Source organism: Vidua chalybeata, chromosome 6 (genome assembly GCF_026979565.1).
Source record: "Vidua chalybeata isolate OUT-0048 chromosome 6, bVidCha1 merged haplotype, whole genome shotgun sequence".
In the NCBI taxonomy this organism is placed as follows: Eukaryota; Metazoa; Chordata; class Aves; order Passeriformes; family Viduidae; genus Vidua; species Vidua chalybeata.
In genome coordinates this window covers 37,348,216-37,365,438 of record NC_071535.1, presented here as the reverse complement: position 1 = coordinate 37,365,438, position 17,223 = coordinate 37,348,216, and the positions used below count along the sequence as shown (strand labels likewise).

Here is a 17,223-nt window from a genome sequence, read left to right as displayed (position 1 = left end):
TACAGAAGAACACAACTGTAGTTCCTTAGTGCAAGAAACCCTTCTTTCTAAAGTATGCAATCATCTTTTGACTTCATCCTGTTCCGCCCCACCACCCTTCTCAAAACCACCATGTTTCTTTTTTGTTCCAGTGCCATTAGGGGGAATGTCAGCACTTCCCCCAGAAGTTAGGTAGAAATATGCACAGAAGTATTCATTTTGCTTTTTCCTCTTGGCACATTGCTCTATGAGTAGGCTCGGCTCTTTCTCACCTCCTACAGAAAATGCACATCATGAAGCTGGCTCAGACAACAGGAGTGAAAGGGTCAATGCCAAGAATAGGTTTGTCACAAAAATAACATTTTTAAAAATCAGCGTGCATCCAAATTAACAAGAGAACTGAAATTGCACCACTGCTGCTGAACAGCAGTGAAAACCTGTTGGGAGAACAATACTCTGGAACTATCCAGAGAAACCTGCTTCTCAGTTTGTCACATCCCAACACTTATCTAACAGTAAGGATCCTCAGTGGAACAGAATGCCCTGTTGGTGACTTTACTCATCTTCACTGAACAGCAGAAAACAAACAACTAGTACCAGAGAATCTGAGCCCTGATCCACCAGAAACTTAAGTTATGGGGAGAAATTCCTTGAAGTGACTTACCCTTTGAACAATACAACCTAAGACCTGTAGAGCCAGTGTCCTCTGTTGTGTAACTTGGCTGCGAGACAGATGAAAGAGCTCTTGCAGAGAATAACCAGCTCTCTAAATGGCAGGGGGAAACAAAACAAAGAAACCAAAAAATACCCTCAGCTACAACTAAAACCAGGCCCCTTAAAATAAGATTACCTATAACATACTGCATAACAGAAGATAAATTGCAAGCCAATGTTATTTGCTGCTTCGTGGCAATTGCAGAATAGGTTCTAATCTTACATGTCACAGGAGAAAATTCAACTTTTTAAGCAAAGGAAGTATGTGCACCTTTTTCCAACAACACAGAATTTTAACAGCATTAAAGAGAAAAAGCATCAACAGTTTTCTGGAAGTAATGCAGTTCATGCATGCAGACACAACTTGTCTTCAGGAGTTTGTTTCTAAAGAAAAATTACTGCACTTTTTAAAGGGTTTTTTTGTCACTAAAAAGCTTGATACAAAAGGAATCTACCAAATTAAACACAGAAAATAGAAATGTGTGTACCTTTTCTATTATATTACACCCACCTACCTCTGCCTCTTCTCCATGGTGGTGCAAGCCTAGATGTGTTGGCAAATCAGCATCTGCAGGAATCAATTCTCCCTTTAAACTGAATCGAGCTTGCATTCCCTATAGCAAAAGGGTAGCGGAAGAAAACTATTATTTCTATCACTGTCCGCTCAATTCATCTCTAAAAATAACACTTTTTACATCACCTGCTGGAAGATAACAGTTCAAAAACTCCTCAGGCACCAAATTATTTTTTTAAAAATATACTCCTATCTTTCCTTTTTTCTCAGTTTTACACCTGTTTCATCCCAGATCACAATGGCTAGACTCTCACTTCCTAGCTCTCCTGAGCTGACTGAACTGATCCTGTATCATCCCATCCTCTGAAAGAAAATGTGGAATCTTTGAAACCTGATGAAATTCCACAGACTGAGCAACCAGAGGACTCATTTTTGAAGCCTTCGAAACTGTTACTGAGAAGCATGATCCAGACACAAACATGCAAAGTATCAGTTTCTGCTTTCAAACCTTTTTGGTTTTCTTCTGCCGAGGTGAGGGCAAATCTTTCATCCATTCCAGCTTCTCAAACTCTACATTGTCCATGTGAATCCACTCCTTCCTGGGCTTCACAGGCAGATCATCATCTTTGTGTGGGGAGAAAGAAATGTCAGTCTTACTTTCCAAGGCAGTGATGAAGGAAATACTATTCCTTCTTTGCCAAGCTACTCAGCTTAAAGACTGTATCAAATATAAGATTATGCAAAATAAAAAGAAAACCGTTTTCAAACTGACTGTTGTCTGATGCATAAATATCGAAGGATTAAAGCTATTTTCATATTTCATGAGAGCAAGAAGAGGAAGTAAACAGCACTGTAATGAAATTCAGACAATGCTAATTTAGGAGAAGTTGAACAGAAGTCAGGACACAAGTAAGGCAAAATTATCAGAACCAGTGCTGAAAAAATACTATCAGCCCTACTTTTGAGAAAGCAAATTAGTATCATCCAAGGAAGAGAGTGTTACGGGGGGCATGAAATTGAAAAGTATTAAAGCAGAGTCCCAGCAAATTATTGGAACCCAGTAAAATTTTAGCCTAGATAAACTGAAGGCAGCCCAATATTTGTGCTTTGGTTGCATTTGTGGTGCTGCCCTTCAGTATCCCTCCCTAAAGGCTTGAAGAGATCAGCTTGGGAAGCTTGGGATCAAAATGGCTGAAAATTTGCACAGCTTTCTAGAGACAGCTCAGTGGGGAAACTGGACAGTTGAAAAAGAATTTCAAAGGTGCAAATACTAAAGGAAGAAATTACTTATTTAACTTTATAAAGAGCTTTGACTACAAGAATTTGAGAAACAAGACATTTGTGCCTGACATCACAACAGTTCCCCAAGGAAAGAGACACATCAGCACATGGAGGAATATCACAAGTGAAGAGACCAGAGAGATATAACCAGGAAAGGTAAGGCTTTGCTACTAGGATACCACCCCAAACCAGAATAAGAAGAGAGGAGCTAAGAAATCTTTGCTATCTCAAAAGAAAGCACATGTAAGGACAGTAACGGGCAGTTTAAGGGCATGGAAAACATTAGCATCACTCCTGCTGGAGCAGCCCAGAACTCATCTGCATTGCAGCTATTAATCCTAGCACTCTGATCTTCTCTTGCAAGGAACAGTGAGTCCCACAGAGATGCTCTTCTTTCATCAGATCTTTTCCTGCTGATAACTGGCCTGAAACCTAACCTTTTACTTTCTTCCAATTAGCAGATAAACTTTCAAGAAGGGCACTCGTCCTCTCCAGAATGAAGCTGCACCCTTAATGATCAATGTGGTATTGAATCAGGCAAGGAACCAAGCACAGAGTTATCTTGCTCAGCCAGAAAGCTGTTCTGCAGAATTTCAGCCAAAGGCTCAGCATGCATTTTAATTGAAGTGAAGGAAAAAGCATCTGAAATGTACGAAAGCGGAATGTTTGTGGGTGGTAGATGCAACATGAGAGGAAATAAAATCAGCAGAAAAACAAAATATATCGACATTTGCAATTTAAGAAAATGTTTTCTCTATTAATCACTAAATTGACAGGGTTGAGCTAATCATTTTATGAATAAGATTATGCATGTTACTAGAAGCCCTTAGTACAATGATCTTGTCAACAAGAAAAGATGGATATATATTTCAAGGCATCAGCAGAGTGTTACTGAGAAATCCCTTTACAGAAGCACAAGCTGGCAATGTGAACACAACATTTGCACTGAACTTTTTCAGACTTGGGTTACATTAAAGGCTACCAGTCAACCCCTTTACTTTTTGCTTTGCTTCCCGTTTTCTCTCAGTAACAGAATTAACTTTTCCATTTGATAAGGTTACAAGTTGCTGGATAAAGGTTTCACCATTTTGTTTCTAATAAACAGTAACCTATTATGTCATTAGAGGGAGGTTTGACTTTTGAGCAATCTTATTGCTTTGTGTCATCACCAGAAATTCAGTGTGACCATTTCTGCCGGGCTATTCATGATGCATTTACTTCTAAATATAAACAGATGCTAAAATTCCAACAATAAGTGCTAACGTCAAATTAATTTTTACATCTCCTATTGGCCAAGATGGGCTACAGGCATAAACGAAGGTAATTTTACTGGAATTTAACTGGAAAGGCTTCCCTTGCTTTTTTAACTGTGTTTCAGCTCACCTTTTGTTGTTCCAAATATTCTGGAAAAACTCATCTTTCTTTTTTTTTGTGCTGTCTTCTATAGGAGGCACATAACATTTTAAACACTCAGCTATTCCCAAGAGCATTACTATTATTACCATTACAGGCTGAACAACATGCTTCTATTGCTCCCAGGAGATGAAAAGATGTCACTTGACCTGGTGCTACTTGTGCACTCAGTTGTTCTGGGACTAAACAGAACTATAAATAGTCCCTCTGATTAAGATGGATTTGTGGAAAAGTAAAACTTGGGGAGAAACTGCAAAAGGACTGTTCAGTGAAGTGTCTTACTCAAAAAGAGGCTGAGCTTTACTTCTCCTGCACAGGTACACACATATATACACTGACAGACTCATCCCTCTCAGCAAGAAAATGGTAAATGCTTGCTATCTCTTGCAAACATCAAGCTGAAATCCCAAAGTGATTCAGAGACTTCTTTAATCACACTGCAGGTTACACTGGAACACAAAGGATGCATTAGAAGAGAGGATCAAGAGATGGAGAAAGGCAAAAATTGACATTAAATTGTGGGATAAGTATGTTAGGAACAAAAGTGTGGGGAAAATGACAACGGGAGCTTAAAAATCACAACAGAGAAAATTAAATTGCTAAAGAAAAAATGCAGTGAGGAAAGCAACAATAAGAGCAGAAGCCTAAATGGAAAACTCTTCCTCTCTCTGCCATGAGAATATATGGGGTTGCTCTAGCTACTGGAGATAAAGCAGCTTTCTCCTCATACAGGTACATATTGAGCATTAAAGGGTTCTGTCATAAGAGGAAATAGCTCTGTAGCACTCCACAAAAAGCAGGACAATCTACACCTTAATATTTCTCCCTGCATCCAAAGCACAAAGAAAAGAACCCTATCCTGTGAAAATCACTGGGTGCCTTCTGAGATACAAGACACAGAGTGTGGCCACCAGGAGCAGTGTCACACTAAGACAACATGCTCTATATGAGCAATTTCCCTGAAGTGAGAGTGATTGTCACCTCTGTGCTATCCTGTGAACAAATCGTTAACCCTTACCTACCCAACACTCTTTTGTCCACAGCCAGTACCAGTTAAAAGAAATTATTCAGGCACCACCTGAATCTCACTACTACACTCTTCTGTTTCCTTGTTCACATGACTGAGCAGAAGAGCAATGATGCCTAGTTATACACACATTTTCCCTTCAGAGGCCTTAGAACAAATTTCAAAAAGCAAGACCTCCCAATGAACAGGTCACTTCCATTACATACTGTGCCACCTTTCTAATCTGTGGAGCCCATCTAGAGATGCCCTTTTTGAACCCAAAATACATATTTTTTTAATATAATAATAAAATTCAGATTTGGATCACTACAAAGTAGATTGATGTAAACACCATACAAATCTTATATTTCTGTTCAGAAAATTAACAATTTGCACGTTGTTTCTTACCCATGATTTCTACCTTCATACTTTCTTCCTTCCTTTCATGTTCTTCTAGACCTGACTCCTGCATGGAAAGAGATGATTTTACACCATGCTGAGCCACAGGCAGAGATTCCACAAACTCCTCCGGTCTGTTCAGTTCCATTTTTAATTCCTTTTTCGGGCCTTCATTGTTACCACGTCGCGATTTCAAGAAAGCAACTAAACTGGGATCTGCAAGTATTGACAAAGAGACAGACAGAGATGTGACAGAAAGTCTCAAAATACTTCATATGCCTATAGCTCCTGCTATTTATGTTTCAGTCTTTTCTACATGTCCTCTTTCTCCTACCAGCTGGCAATTCTCTTCAAACTGAGGCACTCCACTGCTTTATGACCTCTTAGACACATAAGGTGGGAGTAACTGACTGGTGAGGAGATGCCAGAGAAAGAACTGACAAATGTCTTTCAGGGTAAAGCAACCACAAAAAAAAATATTTTCCCAGCTTACAAATAAAGATAATTGCTTCTTTTCCCCTCACTGCCACTCAAATGAGACATCTAAACATGACTATTAATTGTGGAGAGAATTCTGGTCTGTGGTCCCTGCCTGTGCACTACTCAGAGGCATCAATCTGAAAACTAGAAGAATACACACAACAGACCCCACAAAAATAATTACCTGATCTTTATTGAATTGCAGTAGAACTGCAAGTCACAGCTCAGATATTATGTTACAAGGTGATCTTTGTTTGTCCTGAACTGATTCCCCATTACAATTATTGTCTGACAACACCCAAAAAAAAAGGACCCAGCCATTCTCTTCATGCTTTGAAGAGAAATATTTGGGAGGTAGATGTGTTTTGAAGGATAGATTATGTTCATATGGCTCCAAGATCATCATTTTACTTTCAGATCTGCTACATATATCCCACATCATTTTGGATGGAATGCACTGTCTCTGAACACTCTTCTCTAGAAGATGGTGTTGGGATGCTTATGCTAGAAGTGAACAGTGAGAGATTGTGCATTGTGCCTCAATGAGGTACAGAAATACTCCAGTAATCAGTGTCAGAGATATACAAAGTAGAACATAACACCTATAGTTGTTATTTATTCTTTGGAGGACAAAGGACAAGCAGTTGAGAAATGCTCTGTACCTGAAATAAGTCATCTGAAAAATTATTCCCATGATTCTGAAACATCTATCCCACACTCATGATTGCTGCATGCTCTCCTCAATGATGCAGTTTAAACTGTCCTTGGTGAAGGACAGGCATTCAGCCCAGTCTCATTAAAGTATTCCCATTTTTTTCTGAATGCAGGCAAGAGCTCTCACTTTCTTAAACTTCACTGTACACAGAAAGGAAAGACTGTATTCATTATTTCATCATTTCACACAGTGACAAAAAACTCACTGAATGTCAATCTGTGCACAGTATGTCAGAAATAAGCCTACTTCTTACAGAACTATGTACTCATTCTCATACTTCACACCACGGAGTATCATCTGCTTCATAACTAAGAAGTTAATTCAGGGACTGGACAGCATTTAACACGCACAAATTGTTCACACTCCCAAATATGGAGAAAAAATTGTTCACACTCCCTAATTCACAGTTCTGTGTCTGTCCAGTTCCTAAATCCATCTGTAAGTCAGCAATTTAGTTTAGGAGTATTTCATCACACAGATATTCTAGGAATTCCAAAATTACTCCCAGTTTCTTTAAGGCCTCAAAAGACTAAAGTATCTACTATTGTAATCTACAAGGCATATAAAAAATACATTGCTTCAGAAAATCTTGTTCAAAAATACTTACAATACATCCCATCCTTTTAAAACTCTTTAAGTATTCACTTCACTAATATCCCAAAGGATAGAGTGGTAGGGACAAGGAGCAAAAATCACAAATCACTCGCAAGAAGCAAGTATGTAATCAGGGTATTTTTCACACATGTGCCATTTTTATAAGGAGTGAAGCCAAATAAAATACTCAGGTATCTGAATGAAGGATGTACCTAAACAATCTAGCTGCAATTATTTTGTGTAGTTCCTTTGCCACCTTTCCAGTTATACCCATGTTGCTTGCAATGAAGTCAAGATAATTGATATGATCTTTAAGCTGAACCCACAAGAGACTTATGCATCTAAAATGTAGCTCACATCTAAATTCGATGCTAAAGGACCTGAAATCATGAGAATTTTAAAAATCCTTCTCTGCCACCTACATCTGTACATCTGCTCTTCCTGAGCAAAAAAATTCATCAAACTAATGCCAACAAGTGTTGCAGTGGCCCAGATCACATGAAGTCTTATCAAACACACCACATTCAGTGTTCTCCTCTACCTTGTCATCAGCTGCCAATGATAGGCATTCTCAGAACACCACTGTGGACAAGGGTCCAAACCAGAGATCACACCCCTGCTAGAATATGCCTATATCCAAAAGCCTGATAATTAAAACACTTTTTCTAAAAGTCAAGGCTAATTTCAAGTTTTTCTGCTCTACAAGTATAGGTTTGAACTGAAATCTCCCACATGCCCATATGTTCTCCCTATCTGGGTACTAACAGCTCTGGTCTGAGTTTTAGGTATTTTGGAGGGGAAGACCAAGGGTTCTTTCTCACCTCAGCATTGCTATGACACTGCTTCTTATTAGCTTCAAAAAATTACATTTTAGGACCTTAAACATTTATGTGCAACCATGTATTATTTAGAGTGCAAGCCAATAAAGCGCAAGGATCATCTTAACCCACAACAGAGGAGTGACAAGAAAGACTTAAGCCAAACCAACCCTCACTGAAAAATAAACACTCTTTAATTTCTTCACACTTAGTTCTTACTCATAAGCTACTGACATGCAATGGAAGCAAGATTATCCAAACATGGAATGAGCAGGAATTCTGACTTCCCATTGTTGACCCATGAATTCACTAAGACTTCAGGACACCTACACATTCAATAAATTGCCTCAACTCTAGAGCCAACCCTGGGAAGCACATACCCAGCTGAGCCAGAAGCCTCGCCTGCTCCTGCAGGATCTCTTCCTCAGACATGGACCGCAGCTTCTCCAAGTTCTCTTTGTGAATAGCTTGAGCTTCCTGCTCACTCTTTTGGCTTCCAAGACCCTCTCCCGTTATGAGACAAGGATGCTGAGAGGTCAAAAAGTCATCATCTTTATCTATAAGAAGCAGCAGAGAAAGCAGTTAGTGATCTGTGTCTACAGCATCATGAATAAATCTCAACTCTGTCATTAAGAGGCTTGCATAAATTCTCCTTTTGTTTTTTTTTTTTCTTTACCTTGGTAGTAAAGTTACAATAGGAGTAAAGAAGTTTCGTTTAGTTTCAAACAAAACTAAAACATTTGTGCTTTTATCCCATGTCACAGCAAACATGTTGACATAATTTCCAGCTTATTTCTTTGGGAGCTTGAGGAAGATGGCAGGGGAAAGGAATTGTTTCTTTAATGCAAAGCAACAACACAAAAAGGTAAATTGCAGCATATTTCACAACTGATGCATCAGAACATTCTTCCAACCTAGTGAATACTAGATTCTTTCCCTGCCCAGGAATGCCTGAACCCACATTTGTATGTCAGCTGAACCACGACCTAGTAAATATCTCCTGAGCAAGACAGAAAATTAGATGAAGTAAGCCAGCTTCCAGAGTGATACAGGATCAATTCTCAACACAGGCATGTTTGCTTCTAACAATGTCCTGTATTCACCTTCAAGGGTTAAACATATTAGAAGTTACAGCAACTTCCTATTCTAAACAAAATTGAGTCCCCTTTATCACCTGATCTAAATCCATTTTAAATGTTCATTTCATTTAACCATAGCACCAGGTAACATGTTCCTTTGGTCAGTGTGAGACCCTCCAGCTCTCCTGTAACCCACTATACAAGGACCTGACTTTGCGACTTTACTGCTTATGTTTTATTCATATGCTCCATATATTGACTTGGACTATCCCTTGAAACCAAACAGCCCTGAAAGCATCAAATCCCTGTTTAAACAGCAGCAATGACTCTCAACATAACACCAGAAGATTTGATGTCATTGCCACAGTTATTTTGCATATTGAGCAGAAAGAAATAAGACAAGGTGACCTGGCAAAAGCTTCAGTAAGCTTCCTACCACCAGCAATTAAACTAAGAGTTGCAACAGACAAATACACTGCTACTACAAGAAATTAAGCTCCCCCTCTTCTCTTGCTTCTAGTGATCCTGCCACAACAGTCTGGCTGAAGAGGCCAAGCCATTTTGTAATCTGTCATGTTATTACATTTTAGAAGCATTCATGTTTAAGAGGATGACAGCTATAAGGCTGCTCTATTTCCCTTTCAGCTTTCTCAGACAAAATTATACACATCCAATTATAATAGGACATACAGTAAGCACAGTATAGTGACCTAGATGGTGGATTTGTGCACACACAGCACAGCACACCAGCAGTTCTCTTACCAATTCTCTAAGAGGGGGCAGGGCTGACACAAACCTTAGCCAAATGGTGATAATCTTCAAATGACATCTGCCCTCAATTTCAATGTAAAAAACAGCGTGTCAGTGTAAAACCCAGACTCAGCATGGTCCTAAGCAAACTGGACTGCCTCAGACAACACAAATAAAAAAAAAGCCTGGAGATGCTGGTTACAGTTGAACTGACTTCATCTTTCCTTGTCACATTGCTGTCAGACAAGTAAGTGCTGGAGGTGGCACTGACTCATCAGCACTGCTTCACAGCATACCTTATGGAGCAAAGCCACAGTCTCATGGCAGCAGATCTGGTGATAGAAAACTGAGCTTTCAAACATTTCAGTAGGAGTGAGAACCCACATCATAGTGGTCTCAAAGGCTTTCAACACAGAACCACCCTCTTCCTAAAATTGTGGAAATCAGTGATGAAACAAGAAAAACTTCACATATAACAAAGAGAAAGGAAAAGGAGGACAAGAACCTTGAAAAATAAAGCTACTTCCCTGTGTGAAGCAAAAAGGAAACCAGTGAGAAAGCTAACCCAATTTTTAGAATGCATCTCAGAACTTTCTCCTTAGAATTTTTAGTTTGCATCTCAGACCATTTCAAATCATTGCCACAATACAGACTTTCCAACTGACCTTGAGATTCCTAAACTGAGGACAACAATGCTACCGTAATTTAAAAATACGGTGCGCTGATATTATGGTTACTAAGGCTATGTAAATACAGTCAGCTGGATAAGAAGAACCCCCTCCACTTACCATCCCTGCTGCTGGGGAGAAGTGTCTCTCCCATGGATCCCACAGGATCCAAGGCATCCGGAGCAGCTGATCTTACTTCCACGAACTCGGCAGCAGAGGGAGTCGTCGCTGCCTTTTCAGCAGCTCTTTTCGCTGCCATCTTCTGAGCAAAGATGCTTTTTTTTCCAGATCCCAGCTGCACCTGCAAACGGGGAAGCAACATATTCACTTTTCTCTCCAGAGTCTCCCTGCACACCTGCCACTAACAAATTTATAGATCTGATCCTAAAAACACCCTCAGATCAGACTTTGGGACATGACACAGGGAGGCTGCTGGCAGTCACCTGCCCTTTTCTGTGCATGTGTGATTCTTTTTTAACACATAGTTTACTGCTATGACAGAGAGACAAAGACATGGATGATTTGGCACCTAGAGAAGGAAGATGATTAATTATAAGTGAATTCAAGCAAGGAAAATACATCTAAAATGTCACCAAACACAATAGTTACAGCTTTCCTGCTGTTTGGAAGCTCTGCATAGCTGAATACCTTGGATTTCTGAGTATAAATGGAGCTGTACTTCACTGTGCTCACCACATGCTTGGAGCAGGCTTCTTATAAGGTGATTAGTGAGCAGCAGGGTGAAGAGATTTACACAGTAAGAACTGGGCAAGTAGTGCTAAAATAATCCTGGCTAAATTACTGTGTTGCTTGCCTAGGTAATGGAAGGGCATGGCTCTCAACAGCCCTGCACAGGGGATGCACAGGAAATCCCAAGAAGACTAAGCAAAAAATCTCTTGCATGTCCCCAGTCCAGAGAAGAAGCTTAAAAGGCAGTCTGAACATTTGGTAGCTGCTTTGAGTGCAAGCTGGTAAACAAAACTGGTAGTTTAAAAAGTATTACTCTTGTCTTTCAAAAAAGCTGTCCTTCAAAATAAGCTACCTCCTCAAAGCAACCACAGCTGTCAATCACATATCAACTCCCAGCATCTGACTCCCACTCAGCTAGCAGTCCTTCCTACTACAGCAACAACTGATAATAGCAACCATGGCTTCCAGTTTTACAGCCTCAGAAAATAATTATGTCAAAATCAAAAAAGCTGCAAAAGATAACTTGACCAACCATACTCAAATGTTATGCCAGGAGAAATCAGTTGCAACTTCAATAAGAACCTGGTGGACAAACTAATAGAGATTGCTCCTCAGAGAAAAACAAGCAGAACAGGATCAATTCTATTACAGCACTGCAGATTTGATCTGCCTTAGTGAAGTTAGCCAAAGAAGGTTAAACCAAGAAGATTCCAATGTTACTTAACTGCAGGGTATGGAGTAGCTACTTGATCGCAGCTTGGTAGAAGAACTCTCTCCTTCACTCAGGTGGCAATGCTCAACAGATATGTTGAGCTAGCTCATAATCTCCAGCATACTCAAAAGTTGGTTATTTTGAGCCCTACCAAGCCTCACTAAGCATTGGGATTTAATGGGAGAAAGTTTAATTGTTAATGAAGGTAGCATAAAACATCTGCTTCTAACCTTACCTCACTTTTTATCTCAGAGCGGTGAAATGTCCTTGGGAATGGGTCTCCCGTGGGGACTGGCATGGTCACTGCTACTGCACTTGTGTCTCGTTCCTGAAGAAAAAAATTCAAACCCTATAAAACCATTGCAACAGCCAGACATGTTTGTATCATTTAACTGAGAGCACGCTCAAAATCTCTCAGCTCTGCAGCTCACATTGCCATCAGGCTCAGAATACCTTGTGCTTATTTAGAGACAAAGTGAGGCTATTTTCCAGAAGACCGGGATGCCAAACTCCACACGTCACTCAAAGAATCAGATAAAGAAAAACCTAGGCCAGTGCAAAGCAAGGAGAACATCCCCAGTAGAGTCCAGAAAATCACCCAAATCCACACTACAGCACGTGCCTACATGCAATCAGTGTGACCTGTAGGCAAATCAGGGCTGGAAGGCAGATCTGAAACTGTATTTAACTGAGAGCAAAAATACACCCGAAGAGCTTTTTTCTTTCAAGGTGCTCCAGGACACTGGTCTACAGTGCTGCTTCATTACATTGTAGAAATAAAAAGCAGCCACAGAGCCCTTCATCCCTGCTTAGTTCAGTGTATTTAAATAAACAAACACTAGATCATCATACAAAAGACGGACGTACAATGATTTTGCTGAAGACTGCCGTAATGTGTCGATCGTGACTCTCCAATCTTTCCTCTGGATCTTCATCCTCAAAGTGGACACTAGCACTTTTCACCTTGGACTTTTTTGGAGGAGCTGGAGTTAGAGCTGGGAGAGAATCAGGAAAACCTGAGGAGGGGAAGCAATAATAATAATAAAAAAGCAGTCAAGTTATTGCTGTATAACCACTGTGCAACAGGTACCAGACCAACACCTCCTAATAGCACCTTTTATTCCTCTGATGAGAAATAAAGATAAGGAAGCAATAAGATGATTAAGAGTCCCCTGTCTCTAACTTGAAGTGTGTAGTGGAGAGAAACATTCTTGAAGATTCTATTTATGTATTGGCACAAAATCTTTCCAAAGAGCTCCATAAGCAGAAAAGGGTACTGAAATCTCACTGCAAGAGTTAAGGGAAGAAGTAAGGCTATACAGAAACAAATATTGTCCTTGTAGGTTGTATTGAGGCATAAAAGAGCACATTTCTGCTGCAACCTATTAAAAGTGAGGGATTTGTATGATCATGAACAAATTCCTTTCCACCTGCTATAAACAGATGGTATTTCCTCTGCCTGGAACAAAGTACAGATTTATATTGCTGCTTTTAAAAAAGCACCTTGTGCTTCTGAGATGAAGCACATGACAAAAGTGTTAAAGCTACTATTGAAAGAGAAAACAAAAACAAGCCAGATCTGCTGGCTGAAAACTGGAGCTGCTAGGAGAGGTAAATCTCAAAGACACTGAGTCTGGATAACTGGCAAAATAAGCAGTGAGAGTCCAAACAGTACAAATTGCAGAAAACACCTCTTGCTGGCAAGGTACCACAGACAGCTGATAAATGTGGACTAAGACAGCAAAGGTGGTTCTACTGGATGCTAGTAACATTGGACAAGCCAATTTCCAAGGCTAAGGAATAAATAATACTGCAAGAAGGGCACAAATGCAAGGGAAAAGCAACACTGGGTTGAGAGACAGAGAATCTTAGTAATTCAAAGAAACAAACAAATTTACCATCCAACATGACTACATCTTTGCTGTCCTGTAGCGGGGGTCTCTCAGCATCTGTGCTCCGTTCCTTCCCTTTCCTCTTGTCTGCTTTCTTCACAATCTTCACTGCAGGTGAAGCTCTGGCTGCCAGGAACTGGTTCTGAAAGCGCAGCAGGTCTGCCTCGGACTCCCCAGGCTTTGGTCTCGACAGCATCCTGCCTACTTGTTCTTGCAGCCCAGCCACATGTGCTTTTCACATAGGACTTGAATACATGGAAAATGGGTAACACAGCCGGATTTCCTGGAGATAGGATGGGGAAAGCAAAGGAAAACTACTAATTTTTCTTATGTTTCTGCACACACTACAGAGCCCCTAATTCAGGATCATCCAAACACACTTAAACGGGACTCCCACACGAACGAAACCCCGTTCTTCATTGTTGAACAAAAGACTACTTGACAAGTCTGCACAAGGTGCGACAGCCAGCTAGGAGCAGAATGGTATCCAGCCAGCAAAAAGACAGACAAAAACTGCATCACTGCCAGAATGCCAACAACACGGCCTGGGATTTGCAAAGTCAGAGTAACATCATGTCCAAGACAACAAATTTGAGTTGCTCAGTTATCAATGCCAACCAAGAATCTCAGAGGCACAGTATGACATAAACCTCCCACTCCAGCATATCACCTTCTCCAGTTCCCAGCATTAACATCCTTGGCAGGATGCAAGAGACTGTCCAAACAAAGCTGCACAATGCACTCCCTGACTCTTTTTTGCTCTCCTTCTCACTCACATCTCCCAAGTGAAAAATGTCTTTCTTCCTGATGTGGACCTCCTGTTCTCATTCTCTTTCACTGGCCCCTTATTGGCCCCTTACTGTGCTATTTCCAAGCATCTCCATTCACTGCCCAGGCCAATTTGGAGTTGAAAAACAAGGGTGAGATTTATACAGACTTTTTTACACTGCACACATGACAACTTACCAGGAAGGCAACAACTCCACCTCTCATCTACCAGGCACGAAAATATTGGTGACTCTTGCTCCCCACCTCTGATTCCTAGAGCCTGGGACCAGCAATCCATTTCTCACAGGCAGCAAGTAAACTGTTTGCAAATACATTGCATTGTACTCCTAGCATAAGCACACACCTACTCACTGTTTATTTATGGAGCTTGCTGCCACAATGGGGCTCCCACAGCCAGACTTCACTTGCTTGGACCCTCTTTGATACCCATAAGGAGCAGAACACGCATCCCAAGCCAAGCGTTCCCTGCCCTGTCATCACAGGCTTCAAAACCCAAAAGAGGAGGATGCCTGCTTTAACAGGCACAAAGCACACAGTTGGAAGCAAACCGTGCTGCTAAGCTTTCTGCAAGAAGCCTCCTCCACACAGAGCTCTACATAAACTTGTCCAAGTCTCTCCCTACCAAAAATTAATCAAGAAATACAGCACGTCTTCAAACTGCCGACCAAAACTTAATCAAGAAATACAGCACATCTTCAAACTGCCTTTGTTTCGCTGGAAAACTGTCAGCACAAGAAGACAACCATGCAGCCATTGTTAATGAGGTTGGATGTTCTTCCAGGAATCCTTTCCTCAGAAGGCTTTGCTTCAATACAAATGGGACCTGCAGACACAATGAATGCAGGGAAAACTCTTTGCTTTCTTCTCGGGGCACCTTTTCCCATGTCCCATGGAAGCCATTGCAGCACATCAGCAACACTCCCTGGGCCGTCAGGAGTCCTCATCCCTACCCGCCAGAGCTCAGAGAAAGCACGCAGGACAACTAACAAACTGCTGAGGATCAACACTAACCCCAGCATCCTGCAGCCTGGTTACCTCCAGCCTTGCAACTGGCTACTTACACCATCTGTTTGCCCAGAGAGACCACCAGCCAGCCAGCGTAAGCAACACACTGAGGTACTGTCCTAGGAACACAGGTAAGGGATCAAAACTGCCCAAGGACTATGAGCATCTCTGCACTCCACTACATTGTGATTGCTGTGCGGACACACTATCATCTTACTTCATAAAATCCAACACTGGTAGGCTTTTTAATTTCTTCTGGTTCATCAGCATTTACAGTGCATTTTTCTTCCTCGGCAGCAGAGCCCAACATGTAAAGGCAGACAGTAACATCTATGATGTTACTTTTGCAACATCTATGATGTTACTGTGTCAAAAGACACAGTCAAGAGAAAATTTATATATGTTGCAGCGAAAAAATTATCTCTGACTGCTACCATAATTTGTGAACCCTGGGGAAGGCCTTTTTACCCATTCTCAACTCTACAGCTTTGCATTATTTTGATAAATTTATCAGATTTGGGCGAAAGAGGCATACAAGGTACCCCTGTCACAATTAGTGCCTCAAATCAACCTCTTTCTTCACACCGTGTTGGCTGTGGTAACAATTTAAAGGAGAAGCAGAGAGTCAAATCTCAAGTCTCTCCTGGGCAGCCCAGTAGCCAGTGGAAAAGTACCATTTCCCCACTTGAGATCAGCAGGCAATGAAATCCTCACTTAGGATTATCGGCTCCTTTGCAAAATGATGATATACATTCTCTGCTCTGTCACAAAAATGCTCTCTGCACACAATGCTATAATGGCCAACGGTCTTCTTGACACTTTTACCTGCTACAGCGAAGGCAGACACTGGAAAGACACTCCTCACAGATTAAAAACCCCAGACACAAGTGTCAACAGCTGCAAGAAATTCTCTTCAAAGAGGCTCCACATCTCATGCTGGTCACAAAAGACTCAGTAACTGTGACTGCCTGTCGCACACACACCGTGTGCATGCACACAGCACCTTGCCAACAGAAACGCTGCTGTCCCAGTTTGTCTTGAGAGTGTCTGCAATGAACAGAAACCAGAACAGCGCAAAATAAAATGAAAAACAACAAACTGCTATTAACACACTGAAAAGCTGATGCGTGCCAGCGTTCCCACCGCGTTCACAGCCCTCAAGGACTTTCACAAACTACTCTGAATCAAGTCTCAAACAGCCGACGGAGACTCGGCCTGGCAAGGCCTCTCTGATGGGGGGAGGGAGGGAAGGCGAGAGGGAGTGAGGCACACAGCGGCACACATCCCGCAGCATCTCCCTGCACGGCGGGCACGGCCACTGGACCGGGGGCGCTCCTCCTTACACCAGGGTAAAGCCGAAGTGCTGGGCCCCAGCTGGCTACCCCGAGCGAGGCCAGGCTGGCCCTGCCCCGCCGCCGCCCCGGGGCTCCCGCGGGCAGGAGAGGCCCCGCCGCCGCCACAGCTCGGCCGCCACTCACCTGCGGGGCACCGCCGCTCCCGCCGGCACTTCCGCTCTCCTCGGCGGCGCTTCCGCCCGGCCGCCGTCACTTCCGCCCGGCCCGGCCCCGGAGCCTCGGCCCGGCGAGCTCGGCCTGCGCTTGTGCGGCCCGAGGCAGCTGCCCCGGTGTTATCCGGGGTCCGAACACCGGCCACCCGCATCCCACAGCGAGTCTGCACACGCAGAAACGCACTGATGTCCACGCAGGAGCTGTGCCTTGTCATTAT

At 42.0% G+C, this 17,223-nt stretch overlaps 1 protein-coding gene across 4 annotated transcripts in view; it reads right to left on the bottom strand.

The window, feature by feature from the left end:
- Nucleotides 1–17,011, bottom strand: part of RPAP1 (RNA polymerase II associated protein 1) — a 40,902-nt gene extending 23,891 nt beyond the window's left edge. For 2 of the 4 annotated variants that reach the window (XM_053944982.1, XM_053944983.1), the window contains exons 1-10: nt 16,977–17,011; nt 13,711–13,987; nt 12,680–12,828; nt 12,048–12,140; nt 10,531–10,711; nt 8,294–8,470; nt 5,316–5,522; nt 1,716–1,831; nt 1,209–1,307; nt 644–745 (exon numbers count right to left, since the gene is read on the bottom strand). In XM_053944982.1, the coding sequence (XP_053800957.1) occupies nt 644–745; nt 1,209–1,307; nt 1,716–1,831; nt 5,316–5,522; nt 8,294–8,470; nt 10,531–10,711; nt 12,048–12,140; nt 12,680–12,828; nt 13,711–13,900 (1,314 nt within the window). In that variant the 5' untranslated portion in view covers nt 13,901–13,987; nt 16,977–17,011. Of the gene's footprint in view, nt 1–643; nt 746–1,208; nt 1,308–1,715; nt 1,832–5,315; nt 5,523–8,293; nt 8,471–10,530; nt 10,712–12,047; nt 12,141–12,679; nt 12,829–13,710; nt 13,988–16,323; nt 16,747–16,976 lie in introns of those variants that run through there. The other 2 variants (XM_053944977.1, XM_053944981.1) reach the window with 2 other exon arrangements.
- Between the last annotated feature and the right edge of the window lie 212 nt (nt 17,012–17,223).